Source organism: Nycticebus coucang, chromosome 11 (assembly GCF_027406575.1).
Source record: "Nycticebus coucang isolate mNycCou1 chromosome 11, mNycCou1.pri, whole genome shotgun sequence".
Taxonomy (NCBI): domain Eukaryota; kingdom Metazoa; phylum Chordata; class Mammalia; order Primates; family Lorisidae; genus Nycticebus; species Nycticebus coucang.
In genome coordinates this window covers 24,095,448-24,112,338 of record NC_069790.1, presented here as the reverse complement: position 1 = coordinate 24,112,338, position 16,891 = coordinate 24,095,448, and the positions used below count along the sequence as shown (strand labels likewise).

General features: G+C 39.9%; 1 protein-coding gene across 3 annotated transcripts in view; it reads left to right on the top strand.

The window, feature by feature from the left end:
- BBS9 (Bardet-Biedl syndrome 9) overlaps positions 1-16,891 on the top strand; it is a 610,039-nt gene that overhangs the window by 17,448 nt on the left and 575,700 nt on the right. For all 3 annotated transcript variants that reach the window (XM_053609065.1, XM_053609064.1, XM_053609066.1), the window contains exons 3-4: positions 10,056-10,206; positions 12,304-12,368. In XM_053609065.1, the coding sequence (XP_053465040.1) occupies positions 10,056-10,206; positions 12,304-12,368 (216 nt within the window). The remainder of the gene's footprint in view (positions 1-10,055; positions 10,207-12,303; positions 12,369-16,891) is intronic.

The following is a 16,891-nucleotide window of genomic DNA, read 5'->3' as shown; positions in this document are numbered from 1 at the left end:
GAAAGAAAGATGATGATTTAAAGATAATGTAGGGTCAAGGGAAGTGGGAAAAATTCAATGTGTAGGATAGAAACATAATTGATAGAGCAGGGATCCAGAGAAGATAGTCATGTAGGATCAGGTACACAGATAGAAGGGTTAACCTTGAGCAGGTGTGGGAACTTTTTCCCATTGTGACAGAAGGCAAGAAGGTAAGAATGGATGTAGATGTAGACAGATTTATAGGGAAGTTGAGACAGTAATGTCAGTTGATCCATACTTTTTAATTTTTTCCCCCAAGAGTCTCATTTTGTTTCCTGGGAACAGTGGCATCATCATAGCTCACTGTAACTTCAAACTCTTGGATTTAAGTGATCCTTCTGCCTCAGCTGCTGCTGCTTTTTTTTTTTTTTTTGAGACAGCGTCTCATTATGTCGTCTTTGGGAGTTTGGGAGAGTGCTGTGGGAACACAGCTCATAAGCAACCTCAAACTCCTAGGCTTAGGCGATTCTCTTGCCTCAACTTCCCAAGTAGCTGGGACTGCAGGCACCCGCCACAACACCTGACTATTTTTTTATTGCAGTTGTCATTGTTGTTTAGTTGGCCTGGGCTAGGTTCGAACCTGCCAGCCTGGGTGTATGTGGACAGCGCTCTACCCACTGAGCTACGGGTGCCACCGGCCTCAGCTTCTTGAGTAGCTGGGACTAGAGGACTGAATCACCATGCCTGGGTAATCTTTCTGTTTTTTAAGTAGAGACAAGGTCTTACTCTCCCAAGCTGGTGTCCAACTTCTGAGCTTAAGCAATTTTCCTGTCTCAGCCTCCCAGAGAGCCTAGAATTATAGGTGTGAGTCACCATGTCCAGCTTGACCCCTCCTTTCCTTTTTTTAAATGATCAGAGAATAAGAGAGGGTAATAGGCATCCTAAAATTGTTTTGGGCAGTGGTTCTCAACCTTCCTAATGCCGCAATGTATTGTCATTGTTAAAAAGGGGTTGCCACCCACAGGTTGAGAAAGATTCCTTGTGGGTTAGGCATGATTGCTCACACCTGTAATCCTAGCACTCTGTGAGGCTGAGGCGAGTGGATTGCTTGAGTGCAGGAGTTCAAAACCAGTCTGACCAAGAGCGAGACCCTATCTCTTAAAAAAAAAAATAGCTGGATGTTGTGGCTGGCACCTATAGTCCCAGTTCCTTGGGAGGCTGAGGCAAGAGGATCGCGTGAGCCGAAGAGTTTGAGGTTGCTGTGAGCTATGACACTGCAGCACTCTAATGAAGGCGACAAAGTGAGACTCTGTCTCAGAAAAAAAAAAAGGTTCCTTGCTAATCTTGAGAATACTATTGAAACTATGCATTTAAAGTGGTACCTGCTTTCCTGATTCTCTTACCTCAAGATGGAGGCTCTTTAGAGACATAGTGAGACTGAAGAAGAGAGAGAATCTGAATAATCCAGTTTAGATTACATGCCAACCTGTGAATCAGAGTCGAAAACACAGACTGATTGAAAGTAGCCCCTAAAACTCTCCGGGAGGCGGAGCAAGATGGCAGCCGAGTAACAGCTTCCTTGCATCTGGGCACCGTGAGTCTGGGGAGATAGGATTCCAGGCATCTCTGTCTGGTGGGAACTGCCTATCATCACTCCTATGAGGATACAGGGAGTCAGCGAGAGACTTCTGGACCCCAAGAGGAGGACTAAAACAGTGGAAAACCGGCAAGTGGTCGCGTGTGTTCAATCCGTCTAAACCCGCCCACAACTGTAAGTTCAGTAGCAGGGAGATTGCAAACCAGAAAGGCCTTACCTGTGAACTGTTTTGATGTCCTTGGGCTTGGCACTGAGTTGAACTGCCCTGGGGAAGGCCTGAGCGGGAGTGCGGAGAACTTTGGCCTTTGTCTAGGGCCAGTCTGAGCCGCTGAGCCAGACGGAGCTAATAGTGTTTGGCGGTGGGTCACACGGAACCATTGTCAGTGATCTGCCCCTGCAAGCTCCGCCCTGAAGGTCGCAGAGCTAGAAACGGGTGGGAGCTTGTAACCCAGCAACCAAGTAGCCTAAGGGTGGGGTCTGAGCCGCCTTGCAGCCCTAACCCTCAGGGGCAGAGTAAGACCAGTTTTGGCACACTGGGTAAGCGGATAGCCACTTCAGCAGTGATTCCAGCCGGAAAGCTGGGAAAGCTTCTGCTCAGCAAGTTTACAAGTTCAAAGTGCCTTTTAAGTGGGCTGAAGAGAGATTTAGGGTGTCTACCTGCTGGGGTTTGAGAAATCAGCAGCCTCCAGTCGTATCAGAACTGTGACTAACATCTCATACCCCAGAAGACCACGTGTTGCCCAGACAATATTCAATAACATATACAAACTGCTTTGTTTTTGGTTGTGTATTTTTTTCTTTTTTTTTGTTTGGTTGTTTTTTTTGTTTGTTTGTTTATTTTGATGTTGTTGATGTTCTTTTGCTTTTTAATTTCAATCTTTTCCATACAGATCCCTTTTTCTTTCTCAACTTTTCTAGTTTAATTATAATTTCCCATTGCTGCCTTTTTTAATAACTACATCTTCATTTTTGCTAGTGTTTCTACCGCTATCATTTGGTTTTTCACCCAATTGTATCCCCGTAAAGTTTTCTGTTTGCTTGTTTTGGTTTGATTTATACCATTTTTGTCTTTCCTCTCTACTTGGTGGAGGTGGGGTACTGTGTCTGATCAGGTTAGCAAAGAGCTGCTGACCTCAAGGGAACCACCCAACTGGACACTCCCAGAAGGTGGGGTTTTTTAAGGTTGTGTCAAAGTACCCTACTGTACACCTATATTGCCCTGTCTCCCTCTTTCTGTACCTCTCTTCTTTTTGTCAATATTCCTTATCCCCACCCCCTCTCCTTTCTCTATCTTTCTTTTTTTTCTTATCACTCGGTCCTCCTTTCTTTCATCCCTTTTTTGCTCCTCAACCTTCTCACCCTTCTGGTCCTGTAACCCTTAGTCCACAGGCACAAGAACTTAAAGAGCAAGAGGAAGTGAAAGGAAAATTAGGGCAAGGAAACAGATAAAAGAAATCACTCATGAGGAAGAATCAGCAGAAAACTCCAGGCAACATGAAGAACCAGTCCAGAACAACCCCGCCATGGGACCATGAGGTAGCTACTGCAGAGGATTCCACCTATACAGAAATGTTAGGAATGACAGAAAAGGAATTTAGAATACACATGTTGAAAACAATGAAAGAAATGATGGAAACAATGAAGGAAACTGCTAATAAAGTGGAAAATAACCAAAAGGAAATCCAAAAACAGAATCAAATAAGAGATGAATGATATGAAGAATATAAAAAGGATATAGCAGAGCTGAAGGAAATGAAACAGTCAATCAGGGAACTTAAAGATGCAATGGAAAGTATCAGCAACAGGTTAGACCATGCAGAAGAAAGAATTTCAGAGGTAGAAGACAAAGTTTTTGAGATAACTCAGATAGTAAAAGAGGCAGAAAAGAAGAGAGAGAAAGCAGAACGTTCACTGTCAGAATCATGGGACTTTATGAAGCGTTCCAACATACGAGTTATAGGAATTCCAGAAGGGGAAGAAGAATGCCCCAGAGGAATGGAAGCCATACTAGAGAATATTATAAAAGAAAATTTCCCAAACATCACCAAAGATTCTGACACACTGCTTTCAGAGGGCTATCGGATCCCAGGTCGCCTCAACTCTAACTGAGCTTCTCTAAGACACATTGTGATGAACCTGTCCAAAGTCAAGACAAAAGAAAAGATTCTGCAAGCTGCCAGGAGTAAGCGCCAGTTGACCTACAGGGGCAAATCCATCAGAGTGACCGCAGACTTCTCTAATGAAACTTTCCAAGCAAGAAGACAATGGTCATCTACCTTTAATCTACTTAAACAGAACAATTTTCAGCCCAGAATTCTGTACCCTGCTAAGCTAAGCTTCAAAATTGACGGAGAAATCAAATCATTTACGGATATACAAACATTGAGGAAATTCGCCACAACAAGACCAGCTCTACAGGAAATACTTCAACCTGTTCTGCACACTGACCACCACAATGGATCAGCAGCAAAGTAAGAACTCAGAAATCAAAGGACAGAACCTAACCTCCACACTGATGCAAAAGATAAAACTAAGCAATGGACTCTCACCAAATAAGACGAATAGAATACTACCACACTTATCAATTATCTCCATAAATGTTAATGGCTTGAATTCCCCACTGAAGAGACATAGATTGGCTGACTGGATTAAAAAACACAAGCCATCCATTTGCTGTCTGCAAGAAACACACCTGGCTTCAAAAGACAAATTAAAGCTCCAAGTCAAGGGTTGGAAGACAATTTTTCAGGCAAATGGAATTCAGAAGAAAAGAGGAGTTGCAATCTTATTTTCAGATACATGTGGATTTAAAGCAACTAAAGTCAAAAAAGACAAAAATGGTCACTTTATATTGGTCAAGGGAAAACTACAACAAGAAGACATTTCAATTCTAAATATTTATGCACCCAATTTAAATGCTCTCAGATTCTTGAAGCAGACCTTACTCAGTCTGAGCAATATGATATCTGATAATACCATCATAACAGGGGACTTTAACACTCCTCTTACAGAGCTGGACAGATCCTCTAAACAGAAATTAAACAAAGATATAAGAGATTTAAATGAGACCTTAGACCAACTATGCTTGATAGACGCATATAGAACACTCCACCCCAAAGACAAAGAATATACATTCTTCTCATCACCCCATGGAACATTCTCCAAAATTGATCATATCCTGGGACACAAAACAAATATCAACAGAATCAAAAGAATTGAAATTTTACCTTGTATCTTCTCAGACCATAAGGCACTAAAGGTGGAACTCAACTCTAACAAAAATGCTCGACCCCACCCAAAGGCATGGAAATTAAACAATCTTCTGTTGAATAACAGATGGGTGCAGGAAGAAATAAAACAGGAAATCATTAACTTCCTTGAGCATAACAACAATGAGGACACAAGCTACCAAAACCTCTGGGACACTGCAAAAGCAGTTTTGAGGGGAAAATTCATTGCTTTAGATGCCTACATTCGAAAAACAGAAAGAGAGCACATCAACAATCTCACAAGAGATCTTATGGAATTGGAAAAAGAAGAACAATCTAAGCCTAAACTCAGTAGAAGAAAAGAAATATCCAAAATCAAATCAGAGATCAATGAAATTGAAAACAAAAGAATCATTCAGAAAATTAATGAAACAAGGAGTTGGTTTTTTGAAAAAATAAATAAAATAGATAAACCATTGGCCAGACTAACGAGGAATAGAAAAATAAAATCTCTAGTAACCTCAATCAGAAACGATAAAGGGGAAATAACAACTGATCCCACAGAGATACAAGAGATCATCTCTGAATACTACCAGAAACTCTATGCCCAGAAATTTGACAACGTGAAGGAAATGGATCAATATTTGGAATCACACCCTCTCCCTAGACTTAGCCAGGAAGAAATAGACCTCCTGAACAGACCAATTTCAAGCACTGAGATCAAAGAAACAATAAAAAAGCTTCCAACTAAAAAATGCCCTGGTCCAGATGGCTTCACTCCAGAATTCTATCAAACCTTCAAGGAAGAGCTTATTCCTGTACTGCAGAAATTATTCCAAAAAACTGAGGAAGAAGGAATCTTCCCCAACACATTCTATGAAGCCAACATCACCCTGATACCAAAACCAGGAAAAGACCCAAACAAAAAGGAGAATTTCAGACCAATCTCACTCATGAATATAGATGCAAAAATTCTCAACAAAATCCTAGCCAATAGATTACAGCTTATCATCAAAAAAGTCATTCATCATGATCAAGTAGGCTTCATCCCAGGGATGCAAGGCTGGTTTAACATTCGCAAGTCCATAAACGTTATCCACCATATTAACAGAGGCAAAAATAAAGATCACATGATCCTCTCAATAGATGCAGAAAAAGCATTTGATAAAATCCAGCATCCTTTTCTAATTAGAACACTGAAGAGTATAGGCATAGGTGGCACATTTCTAAAGCTGATTGAAGCTATCTATGACAAACCCACAGCCAATATTTTACTGAATGGAGTAAAACTGAAAGCTTTTCCTCTTAGAACTGGAACCAGACAAGGTTGTCCTCTGTCACCTTTACTATTCAAAGGTGGAATAGTAAAGGTGGAATAGTGCTGGAAGTTCTAGCCAATACAATTAGGCAAGACAAGGAAATAAAGGGAATCCAAATGGGAGCAGAGGAGGTCAAACTCTCCCTCTTTGCTGACGACATGATCTTATACTTAGAGAACCCCAAAACTCAACCACAAGACTCCTAGAAGTCATCAAGAAATACAGTAATGTTTCAGGATATAAAATCAATGTCCATAAGTCAGTGGCCTTTGTGTACACCAATAACAGTCAAGATGAGAAGCTAATTAAGGACACAACTCCCTTCACCATAGTTTCAAAGAAAATGAAATACCTAGGAATATACCTAACGAAGGAGGTGAAGGACCTCTATAAAGAAAACTATGAACTCCTCAGAAAGGAAATAGCAGAGGATATTAACAAATGGAAGAACATACCATGCTCATGGATGGGAAGAATCAACATTGTTAAAATGTCTATACTTCCCAAAGCAATCTACCTATTCAATGCCATTCCTATCAAAGTACCTACATCGTACTTTCAAGATTTGGAAAAAATGATTCTGTGTTTTGTATGGAACCAGAAAAAACCCCGTATAGCTAAGGCAGTTCTTAGTAACAAAAATAAAGCTGGGGGCATCAGCATACCAGATTTTAGTCTGTACTACAAAGCCATAGTGGTCAAGACAGCATGGTGCTGGCACAAAAACAGAGACATAGACACTTGGAATCGAATTGAACACCAAGAAATGAAACTAACATCTTACAACCACCTAATCTTCAATAAACCAAACAAGAACTTTACCTTGGGGAAAAGACTCCCTGTTCAATAAATGGTGTTGGGAGAACTGGATGTCTACATGTAAAAGACTGAAACTGGACCCACACCTTTCCCCACTCACAAAAATTGACTCAAGATGGATAAAGGACTTAAATTTAAGGCATGAAACAATAAAAATCCTCAAAGAAAGCATAGGAAAAACACTGGAAGATATTGGCCTGGGGGAGACTTTATGAAGAAGACTGCCATGGCAATGGCAACAACAACAAAAGTAAACAAATGGGACTTCATTAAACTGAAAAGCTTCTGTATAGCTAAGGAGACAATAACCAAAGCAAAGAGACAACCCACACATTGGGAAAGGATATTTGCATATTTTCAATCAGACAAAAGCTTGATAACCAGGATCTATAGAGAATTCAAATTAATCCCCATGAAAAAAGCCAACAATCCCGTATATCAATGGGCAAGAGACATGAATAGAACTTTCTCTAAAGACAATGGACGAATGGCTAACAAACACATGAAAAAATGTTCATCATCTCTATATATTAGAGAAATGCAAATCAAAACATCCCTGAGATATCATCTAATCCTAGTGAGAATGGCCCACATCACAAAATCTCCAAACTGCAGATGCTGGCGTGGATGTGGAGAGAAGGGAACACTTTTACACTGCTGGTGGGACTGCAAACTAGTACAACCTTTCTGGAAGGAAGTATGGAGAAACCTCAAAGCACTCAACCTAGACCTCCCATTCGATCCTGCAATCCCATTACTGGGCATCTACCCAGAAGGAAAAAAATCCTTTTATCATAAGGACACTTGTACTAGACTGTTTATTGCAGCTCAATTTACAATTGCCAAAATGTGGAAAGAGCCTAAATGCCCACCAACCCAGGAATGGATTAACAAGCTGTGGTATATGTATACCATGGAATACTATTCAGCCATTAAAAAAAATGGAGACTTTACATCCTTCGTATTAACCTGGATGGAAGTGGAAGACATTATTCTAAGTAAAGCATCACAAGAATGGAGAAGCATGAATCCTATGTACTCAATCTTGATATGAGGACAATTAATGACAATTAAGGTTATGGGGGGGGAAGCAGAAAGAGGGATGGAGGGAGGGGGGTGGGGCCTTAGTGTGTGTCACACTTTATGGGGGCAAGACATGATTGCAAGAGGGACTTTACCTAACAATTGCAATCAGTGTAACTGGCTTATTGTACCCTCAATGAATCCCCAACAATAAAAAAAAAAAAAAAAAAAGAAAGTAGCCCCTACATTTATCTCTTAGTGACTCAGTATTTATAACACACAGGACTATCCCTTGTAGTTGCACATATACATGTTCTTATCCATCTGTAATAGGAAATAACCATGTGTACTACTGCTTCAGAGGCAGTTGCAGGGAGCCCTTGCTTTTCAAGTTGCGGATCTCTGGGTGGTATCTCTTTTTCTTATGATATTCAGTTGTGATTCTCTTTCAATATTTTTCTGCCTTTAGGCTAAATGGTATGTATGCTGTTTACAACCCTATATATAATAGTAGAGGAAAAGAGGAGAAGGAAAATTTTAAATATTAAGATGAAAGAGTAGGAAAATTGGTAACTTAAGGTTAAGTCCCATTGGGGACTGCATTCCCCAGCCTCTGAATCTGGGGAATGGACAAGAAGCCATGACTGTCTAATATAGTGGGTTGAGTTAGTTCTCTTTTTTGTTGACCTGGAATATTTTTGATTATTAACTCCAGAAAAGGGCCTTAGTAGGATAAATTGTAGTGGATTCTTATAATCAGATACACTCAGCAAAATAAGTAAGTAAAATGAAAATAAAAGAACGAAAAGAGAAAGAAATGAACCACTTGAAGAAAATGGCTTTAGCACTGGGTGCAGTGCAGTGTACCTATGGTCTTAGCTATTCAAGAGGTTGAGGTGGGAGAATCAATCACTTGGATCTAGGAGTTCAAGCCTAGCCTGGGCAGCACAATGAGCCTTCACCTCTCAAGGAAAAAAGAAAGGCCTTAATGGCTTTTCATTTAATGCCTGCCTGTTCATTAATCCCTGAGTAATTTCATGTTATAGTAATCAACTATAGCTTGAAATGTGTGAGAATCATACTGTTACCTGAGATCTGTAGTGGTCCTGCAGACTATTCTAATAATCATGCATTTTGCTTCAGGGGATTAGCTTGTCACCAGGCGGGCTTGGCCATTCTGACTTCGTTGTTTAGTGAATAGAAATGGGGATTAGGGCAGGTTACATCCGAAGCTCAGTGGGCAGTATTTTAGAAAAGTTTGGAGATTTAAGTCTTCTTCAAACCTTCTAGACTTGTCAAGTGACTCCTAATTGACAGTGACCTCATTTTAACTTGATTACATTTGCAAAGACCTGTTTCCAAATCAGGTCACCTTCACAGGTACCTTGGGTTAAGACTTCAACATAATTTTGGGGGGGGTGAGGGACACAATTTAACTCAGAATAGCCATCCTACCACTTCCCTCTCTTGTACCCAAGACTAGCTATTGTTAAACAATGTACTTTATCTGTTGAGGATTGGGAACCCAACTGTGTTTTCATCAGCCACAACCAGTTGTAGAGTTGACACTTTATGATGAAATCAGTTCCAGGGGTGCCCAACCTACAGCCTGTGGGCTGCATGCAGATATGAAGCCTTCAAATATGAAGCCTGTTTACTTTTATTACATCTGTTATTGACATAGTGGCCTTTGTATATGAAGGAAGACTGGATTTGTTTAATTATTAGATATCTCTTTTAGACATTAGAAAGTTTTTAATCGGGGGCGGCGCCTGTGCCTCAGTGAGTAGGGCGCTGGCCCCATATGCTGAGGGTGGCGGGTTCAAACCCAGCCCCTGTCAAACTGCAATAACAACAACAACAACAAAAAAAATAGCCAGGCGTTGTGGCGGGCGCCTGTAGTCCCAGCTGCTCCGGAGGCTGAGGCAAGAGAATCGTGTAAGCCCTAGAGTTAGAGGTTGCTGTGAGCTGTATGACGCCACAGCACTCTACCCGAGGGCGGTACAGTGAGACTCTATCTCTACAAAAAATAAATAAATAAATTAAAAAAAAAAAAAGAAAGTTTTTAATCCAAAGAAATTTGCTAATGTTTATTTCTTCCTATATCTTTTAAAAATCTTTCTACAGATAAAATAATTGTGGGTAGCTTTATGGGATACCTAAGAATCTTCAGTCCCCATCCTTTAAAAACAAGAGATGGAGCTCAAGCTGAAGATTTGCTTCTAGAAGTACATCTGCAAGATCCAATACTTCAAGTGGAAGTAGGAAAGTTTGTATCGTAAGTACAGTCTAATCTTGGTATTTTACTTGGAGTATGTCAATCCAGGTAAAATACTTGGAGTGTGTCACTTCCGTGGATTCTTCAAAGAAGACTATCAGTGAATTAGAAATATTTTCTGTATTGTCACCTAGATGTTCCTTATGTGCTGAATGCTTTTTTATGTGGAAACCTATGTATTTAAGATAGAATAATTTAGGACCTTTTTATAGGAACAGACCTAAGATGCTTGACATTGAATCCTAAAGGAAAAGAGGTATGCTTTTGAAAATAACCAAATAAAGAAATAGATAGTTATATAAGTGTCTGTTTAAATAATTAGATGAAGTAGCAGATAAGCATTGCTTTGTGGCTCTTAACTTTAAAGTTAAAATGAATTACTTATTTGGGTTAGAGAGGTCCTATAGTTTCTCGAAAGAAGTCAGCTCATTCCACAAAGTCAATCTTCCTTCTATAATATCTCTATTTCAAAGTACTTTACTTTTAAACCTAATTTATTTTAGAAAACCATTTATTAGCTTGAACTTCATATTTTTCTTAATGATATTGCTGATTTTCTCTCATTTTTTTAAAGTTAAGCTCTTTTTTTGGCGAGTATTTTTTGTTGATTATGTTGATTATGACAATATTGATTATGTGATAGTTGTATAATATACATTTGCATTTTCTGATCTCATAAATACTGATCTCATAAATATGAGTATTTGTATCTCATAAATACTGATGAGTATTTATATATCCATTGTTCCACTGTTTTGAAGATATCAATTTTGTAAATGAGATACTAACGCTCTGAAAGATTAAATGATCACACATATAGTAGGGTGCAGAGAGTCAGAACCCTAATCCAGGTCTTTAGGTTTCAATTATAGTCCTTGTAGTTTTGAACAAAATCTGAATCAGAGGTTGTAGACTGGAGGCTTGCTTGCATATGTGAGCCTGCACAATGTTTTAAATTTAAAAGAGTTGCTGACAGTTAAGAACCGTGAAATTCTGCATAAAATTTCTTTTTTTCTGGATTTTCTTGAATAATGTCAGCATCTTGCCATAAACCCAGAACCAGGTAGTAGCCACCTCCTTTAGTCTGGTTACAGTCTCCGGTTAATTACAGCCATTTATACTTTGTACTCACTAACAACCACTGATTTGACCCTTGAAGACTGAATTTAGCATCTCTAGACTGTGCCATGGCTGCTGTTTCTGAAACCATTTGATATGGCCTGAGAAGTATAGAGGTGATATTGGTAGTTTATTTCTATTTGAGATTTAGTTCAAATTCAAATATTTTTAATACTTTTAATGAAATTTCATAGCTGGAAATGATATTTAATGCTATTTACTAATAGTGATTAGCCTTTTGTGGTACTTTATACTTTACAAGGTGCTTTCATGTTATTTTATTTATCTTTTTTTATTTTTTTTGAAATGGAGTCTTACTCTGTTTCCCAGTCTAGAGTGCCATGGCATTACCCTAGCTCACAACAACCTCAAACTCCTGTGTTTTAAATGTTCCTCCTGCCTCAGTCTCCCAAGTAGCTGGGACTACAGGTGCCTACCACCACACTTGGCCAATTTTTCTATTTTTAGGAGAGACAGGATTTCACTCTTGATCAGTCTGGTCTCTGAACTCCTGAGCTCAAGAGATCCTCCTGTCTTGATCTCCCAGGGTACTAGGATTATAGGCATGAGCCATCCATTATGCTCAACCTATTTTATTTTATTTAATTGAAACTTCTTATTTCCAGAAGGAGAAATAGGCTTAGAGAAATCAAGCAACTTGCTTAAAGTCACTGCTGTGTTAGATAGGAAGACAGGACCAGGACTTGGATTTCTTTATTGAAAGAACACTCACAAAAGGGCCTCACTCTTTCCTGGAGGCTCCATTGGCTTCAGTGTGAAAGCAGCTCCTTGAGGCAGAGTCCTTGAGTCTCTGAGATTGTCAAATTGGCCATTTTTTAGTTTAGAATGTTAACTAATAGATTGTTTTATTTACTCAAGTAGCTGTGGTTATAAAATCATTTTGAAGTTATTTTATGACATTTTGGTTATATTTGAAACTAATATTTAAAAACTCTTAAAACTTTCTCCATTTTTCAGAGGTACAGAAATGCTCCATTTGGCTGTATTGCATTCTAGAAAACTTTCTGTCTACTTTGTCTCAGGTACGAAATGTTTTTTTTTCTAATGTAGCATTTATATTGCAAACTGGACTTCTTAGTATTATATAAGAATAGATATTCCCTAGTGCTGACTTGGTAGAGAACACAAAACATCCAGTTGAAGGTTTTCTTGTCTTGTAATAGTTATTACGGTTTTTTTGTCTGCTGTTTTCATTTATATTTCTAGCAGAGAATTCCTCATAATCTCTTGCTTTTCAGGACTTATGTTCAGGATAGCCTCTAATAGAGGACCATTTTGGGTACTTACGGCACTCAAGTCTTAAGAAATGTTCTACAGCAGTGTTCCCCAACCTTTTTTGGCACCAGGGACCAGTTTTATGGAAGATAAATTTACTACGGACTGGTGGAGAGGATGGTTTTGATACGAAGCAAGCCATTGATTTATTATGATCTCTGTATAGGCAAACCTCTCTGTTAATGATAATCTATTATTAGCTGCTCCCCAGGAGTAGCATCACGGCCTCAGCTACACCTCAGATCATTAGGCGTTAGATTCCCATAAGGAGGGGCAACCTAGATCTCTCACATGTGCAGTTTACAGTAGAGTTTACTGTCCTGTGAGATTCTAACGCTGATCCTTCTGACAGAAGGTGGAGCTTGGGTTGTGTTGCAAGTGATGGGGAGTAACTGTAAATACAGTTGAAGCTTCATTCACCACCAGCTCACCTTCTGTGTGGCTGGGTTCCTAACAAGCCATGGACCAGTACTAGTCAGTGGCCTGTGGGTTGGGAACCACAGTTCTAACCTAAGAAAATTGATTAGATGCTGAATCATAGTGATATGAAGTATATTTCTCTGGTGACCCTCAAGTGTTTTTACAATTCCAGTTTCTTTGCTTTTGGTTGTCTTCACTCAGTCGGGTCTCAAGGCATTTATTTTGAGGCTTAATCAGCTTTCATTCTCCGACTGAGTTCTGTGGATACAAGTTTAGTGTTTAACCATGGTGTGATTTCAACATTTTGGCCTTTATTAAGTTTAAAGGCTAATGTACATTTTTTTTTTTTTTTGTAGAGACAGAGTCTCACTTTATGGCCCTCGGTAGAGTGCCGTGGCCTCACACAGCTCACAGCAACCTCCAACTCCTGGGCTTAAGCTATTCTCTTGCCTCAGCCTCCCGGGCAGCTGGGACTACAGGCGCCTGCCACAACGCCCGGCTATTTTTTGGTTGTAGTTTGGCCGGGGCCGGGTTTGAACCCGCCACCCTTGGTATATGGGGCCGGCACCTTACCGACTGAGCCACAGGCGCCGCCCCGGCTAATGTACATTTTTAAAATTTCAATTATTAGATAAGTTTTAGTTCAGGTTGAGAGGTATTTTCATGGATGTCAACATTGGGGAATTTTTTTATGGGTGTGAAAAAGCTAAGTGTCTGTGGGGCTATTCTTTCTCTCTCTCTCTTTTTTTTTTTTTGGTAGAGATAGAGTCTCACTTTATCACCCTCAGTTGAGTGCAGTGGTGTCACATAGCTCGCAGCAACCTCCAGCTCCTGGGCTTAGGCGATTCTCTTGCCTCCGCCTCCTGAGTAGCTGGAACTACAAGTGCCTGCCACAACGCCTGGCTATTTTTTTGTTGCAGTTTGGCTGGGGCCAGGTTTGAGTCCGCCACCCTTGGTATATGGGGCCGGTGCCCTACTCACTGAACCACAGGTGCCGCCTGGGCCTATTCTTTATATAAAAGATACTCTCATTTGTAGTTGGCTGTAAATATTAGCTTCTACGATTTGGATTCTGCAGACTTATTCTCTTCATTTGGGTTTTCTTTGTATTTTGCTTTCAATTTTTTTTTTTTTTTTTTGTAGAGACAGAGTCTCACTTTATGGCCCTCGGGTAGAGTGCTGTGGCATCACACAGCTCACAGCAACCTCCAACTCCTGGGCTTAAGCGATTCTCTTGCCTCAGCCTCCCGAGCAGCTGGGACTACAGGCGCCCGCCACAACGCCCGGCTATTTTTTGGTTGCAGTTCAGCCCGGGCTGGGTATGATACCTGCCACCCTTGGTATATGGGGCTGGCGCCTTACCGACTGAGCCACAGGCGCCGCCCTGCTTTCAATTTGTTTAATGATGCATATTTATTGCCGCTGAGCTGGATATTCTTAGACAGACTTTTTGAGGTGGAGATCTTTTAGATTTTCATAGCAGGTTTGGTAAATTGGTATATGGTATATGGTAGACATCCAGTAAATACTTGTTGAATGAACAAGTAAACCTATTTGTCAGTAGGACTGACAGATTACCAGTGGCTCTCTTTTTTACTTTTTACCATGTGTTGTTTTCGTCCCTTTCTCTCTTACCACTATCATTTTATTTTCTACTCTGTTTATATCAGAGGCCTGATGTATACTGTCACTGGTTTCAAGGGAAAAGAACGTGGTTTCATGTTCCTCCTCCTCGTGATCCGGCACACATTTAGTATTCCAGAAGAAATGGAGAATGTATGACATATACTGCTTTATTGCATGTATCTAGTTGTTCCTCTGATTTTGATTATAAGTCTGATAACTATGAATGATATTTCATTAACTAGTTTGTACAGGCCTTGGAGAAGGATAACTTATCCACAGTTACAGTTACTCTAAATCACTGGTTCTCAACCTTCCTAATGCCGTGGCCCTTTAATACAGTTCGTGTGGGTCATGACCCACAGGTTGAGAATTGCTGCTCTAAATATTTCTTGGAGAATTACTGCCTTCTAGGGGTTCTAAGGGGGGACTCTGAGCAAGGCAGAGTGGGATATTTTAGAAACTAGAAATTATATTGGACCACTTGGCCTTCCCTGGTCCTGTTTGAAGTATGGCCCAGAAAGGCAGAAGCTTCTAGATTTCCACTGGCGCTTAGAGCATAGACAAATGATAAAATGTATGCTTATCAAAAAAGCCTACTGAAAGAAACTGGTATTTTTGGTGAAAAATTGTTTATAGGACATTGGTATCCTTCAAATAAGTGTTGAAAATGAACATTTTTTTTTGCTGAGGGAATGGTGATTTTATTGCCCTTTTGTTCTTTGTATTCATTTAAAAGCTTTGTATTCTCTGGGGACTAGGATTTGTCCAAACTACATTCCCTTTTGCCCTACCTCATTTCCCTTCTGTCTTTCATTTCTTCAGCCTCTTATGATATTCATGGGCTGACAATTTGTGTATTTTTCCTGGCTTGGCTTAAATTGAGAATCATGGGAAGTTAATGTTTTTGTTCTCTTGAATGTTTCTTGAGGTTCCAGACTGAACTTTTACCTAGCTTTTACTGTAATGGGAAGCATAAACCTTTTCTAGTTTAAGTAAAACCACTGGTGTCAGCAGATGAACATGTGAGCTGAACTGGACATCTTTCCCTCAACGCCCCGCCCCCAAGTATTTTTTGTTTTCTTTTATAGTCTACGTGCTTTTTTTTTTTTTTTTTTTAATTGAGGTGAACTAGAGGTCACTTTCTAAAGTTAAGTCTCCTGGACTTAACAAACAACCCTTAAAAGTCAGAGGTTACTGTGTTGATTTCTTTTTGGTGAGCAGTGTGTCCTCAAATATATGCTTAATGAAAACAGTGTCTTGCTGAGCTGAAGTTAGCCTATCTTATCCTCTGGTAAAGACAAAGTATCACATGACATCTCAGATTCCTTTCTGATGGGCTTTAGTGTTTCAGTAAATGGTTACATATGTGTGAACATATTTATTTTTTATTTTATTATTATTATTATTATATTTTATTTATTTATTTATATATTTTATTATTTTTTATATATTTTATTATTATTATTTTTATATTTTTATAGAGACAGAGTATCACTTTATTGCCCTGGGTGGGGAATAAAGTGGCATCACAGCTCACAGCAACCTCCAACTCCTGGGTTTAGGCAAGTCTCTTGCCTCAGTCTCCCAAGTAGCTGGGACTATAGATGCCCGCCACAACACCTGGCTATTTTGTTGTTGCAGTTTGGCCGGGGCCGGGTTTGAACCCGCGACCCTCGGTATATGGGGCTGGCACCCTACTCACTGAGCCACAGGCGCCGCCCCTATTTTATTATTTTTTGAGACAGAGTCTCATTATGTTGCCCTCGGTAGAGTGCTCTGGTGTCACAGCTCACAGCAACCTCAAACGCTTGGGCTTAAGGGATTCTCTTGCCTCACCCTCCCAAGTAGCTTGGGACTATAGGTGCCTGCCACAAGACCGGCTATTTTTTTGGTTACAGTTGTCACTGTTGTTTAGCAGGCCTGGGCTGGGTTCGAACCCGCCAGCCCAGGTGCATGTGGCCAGTACCCTAACCACTGAGCTATGGGCACCGAGCCAGGATTATGTTCTTTTTAATATTCTTTTACAAAAATGTGTACTACTCAACAAGCAATTACTAAGCATCTGACTTATTTATAAAATATTGGTGGCTTCCATGAGGAGGCAAAAAAGATGTGGTTCTTTACTTTTGACAGGCTTGTGTAATGTAATTTGGTTATTTAACACAAGGTACTTTTACTTGATCTGCAATGGCTTTGAATTTATATAACATCCTTAGATTGCTCA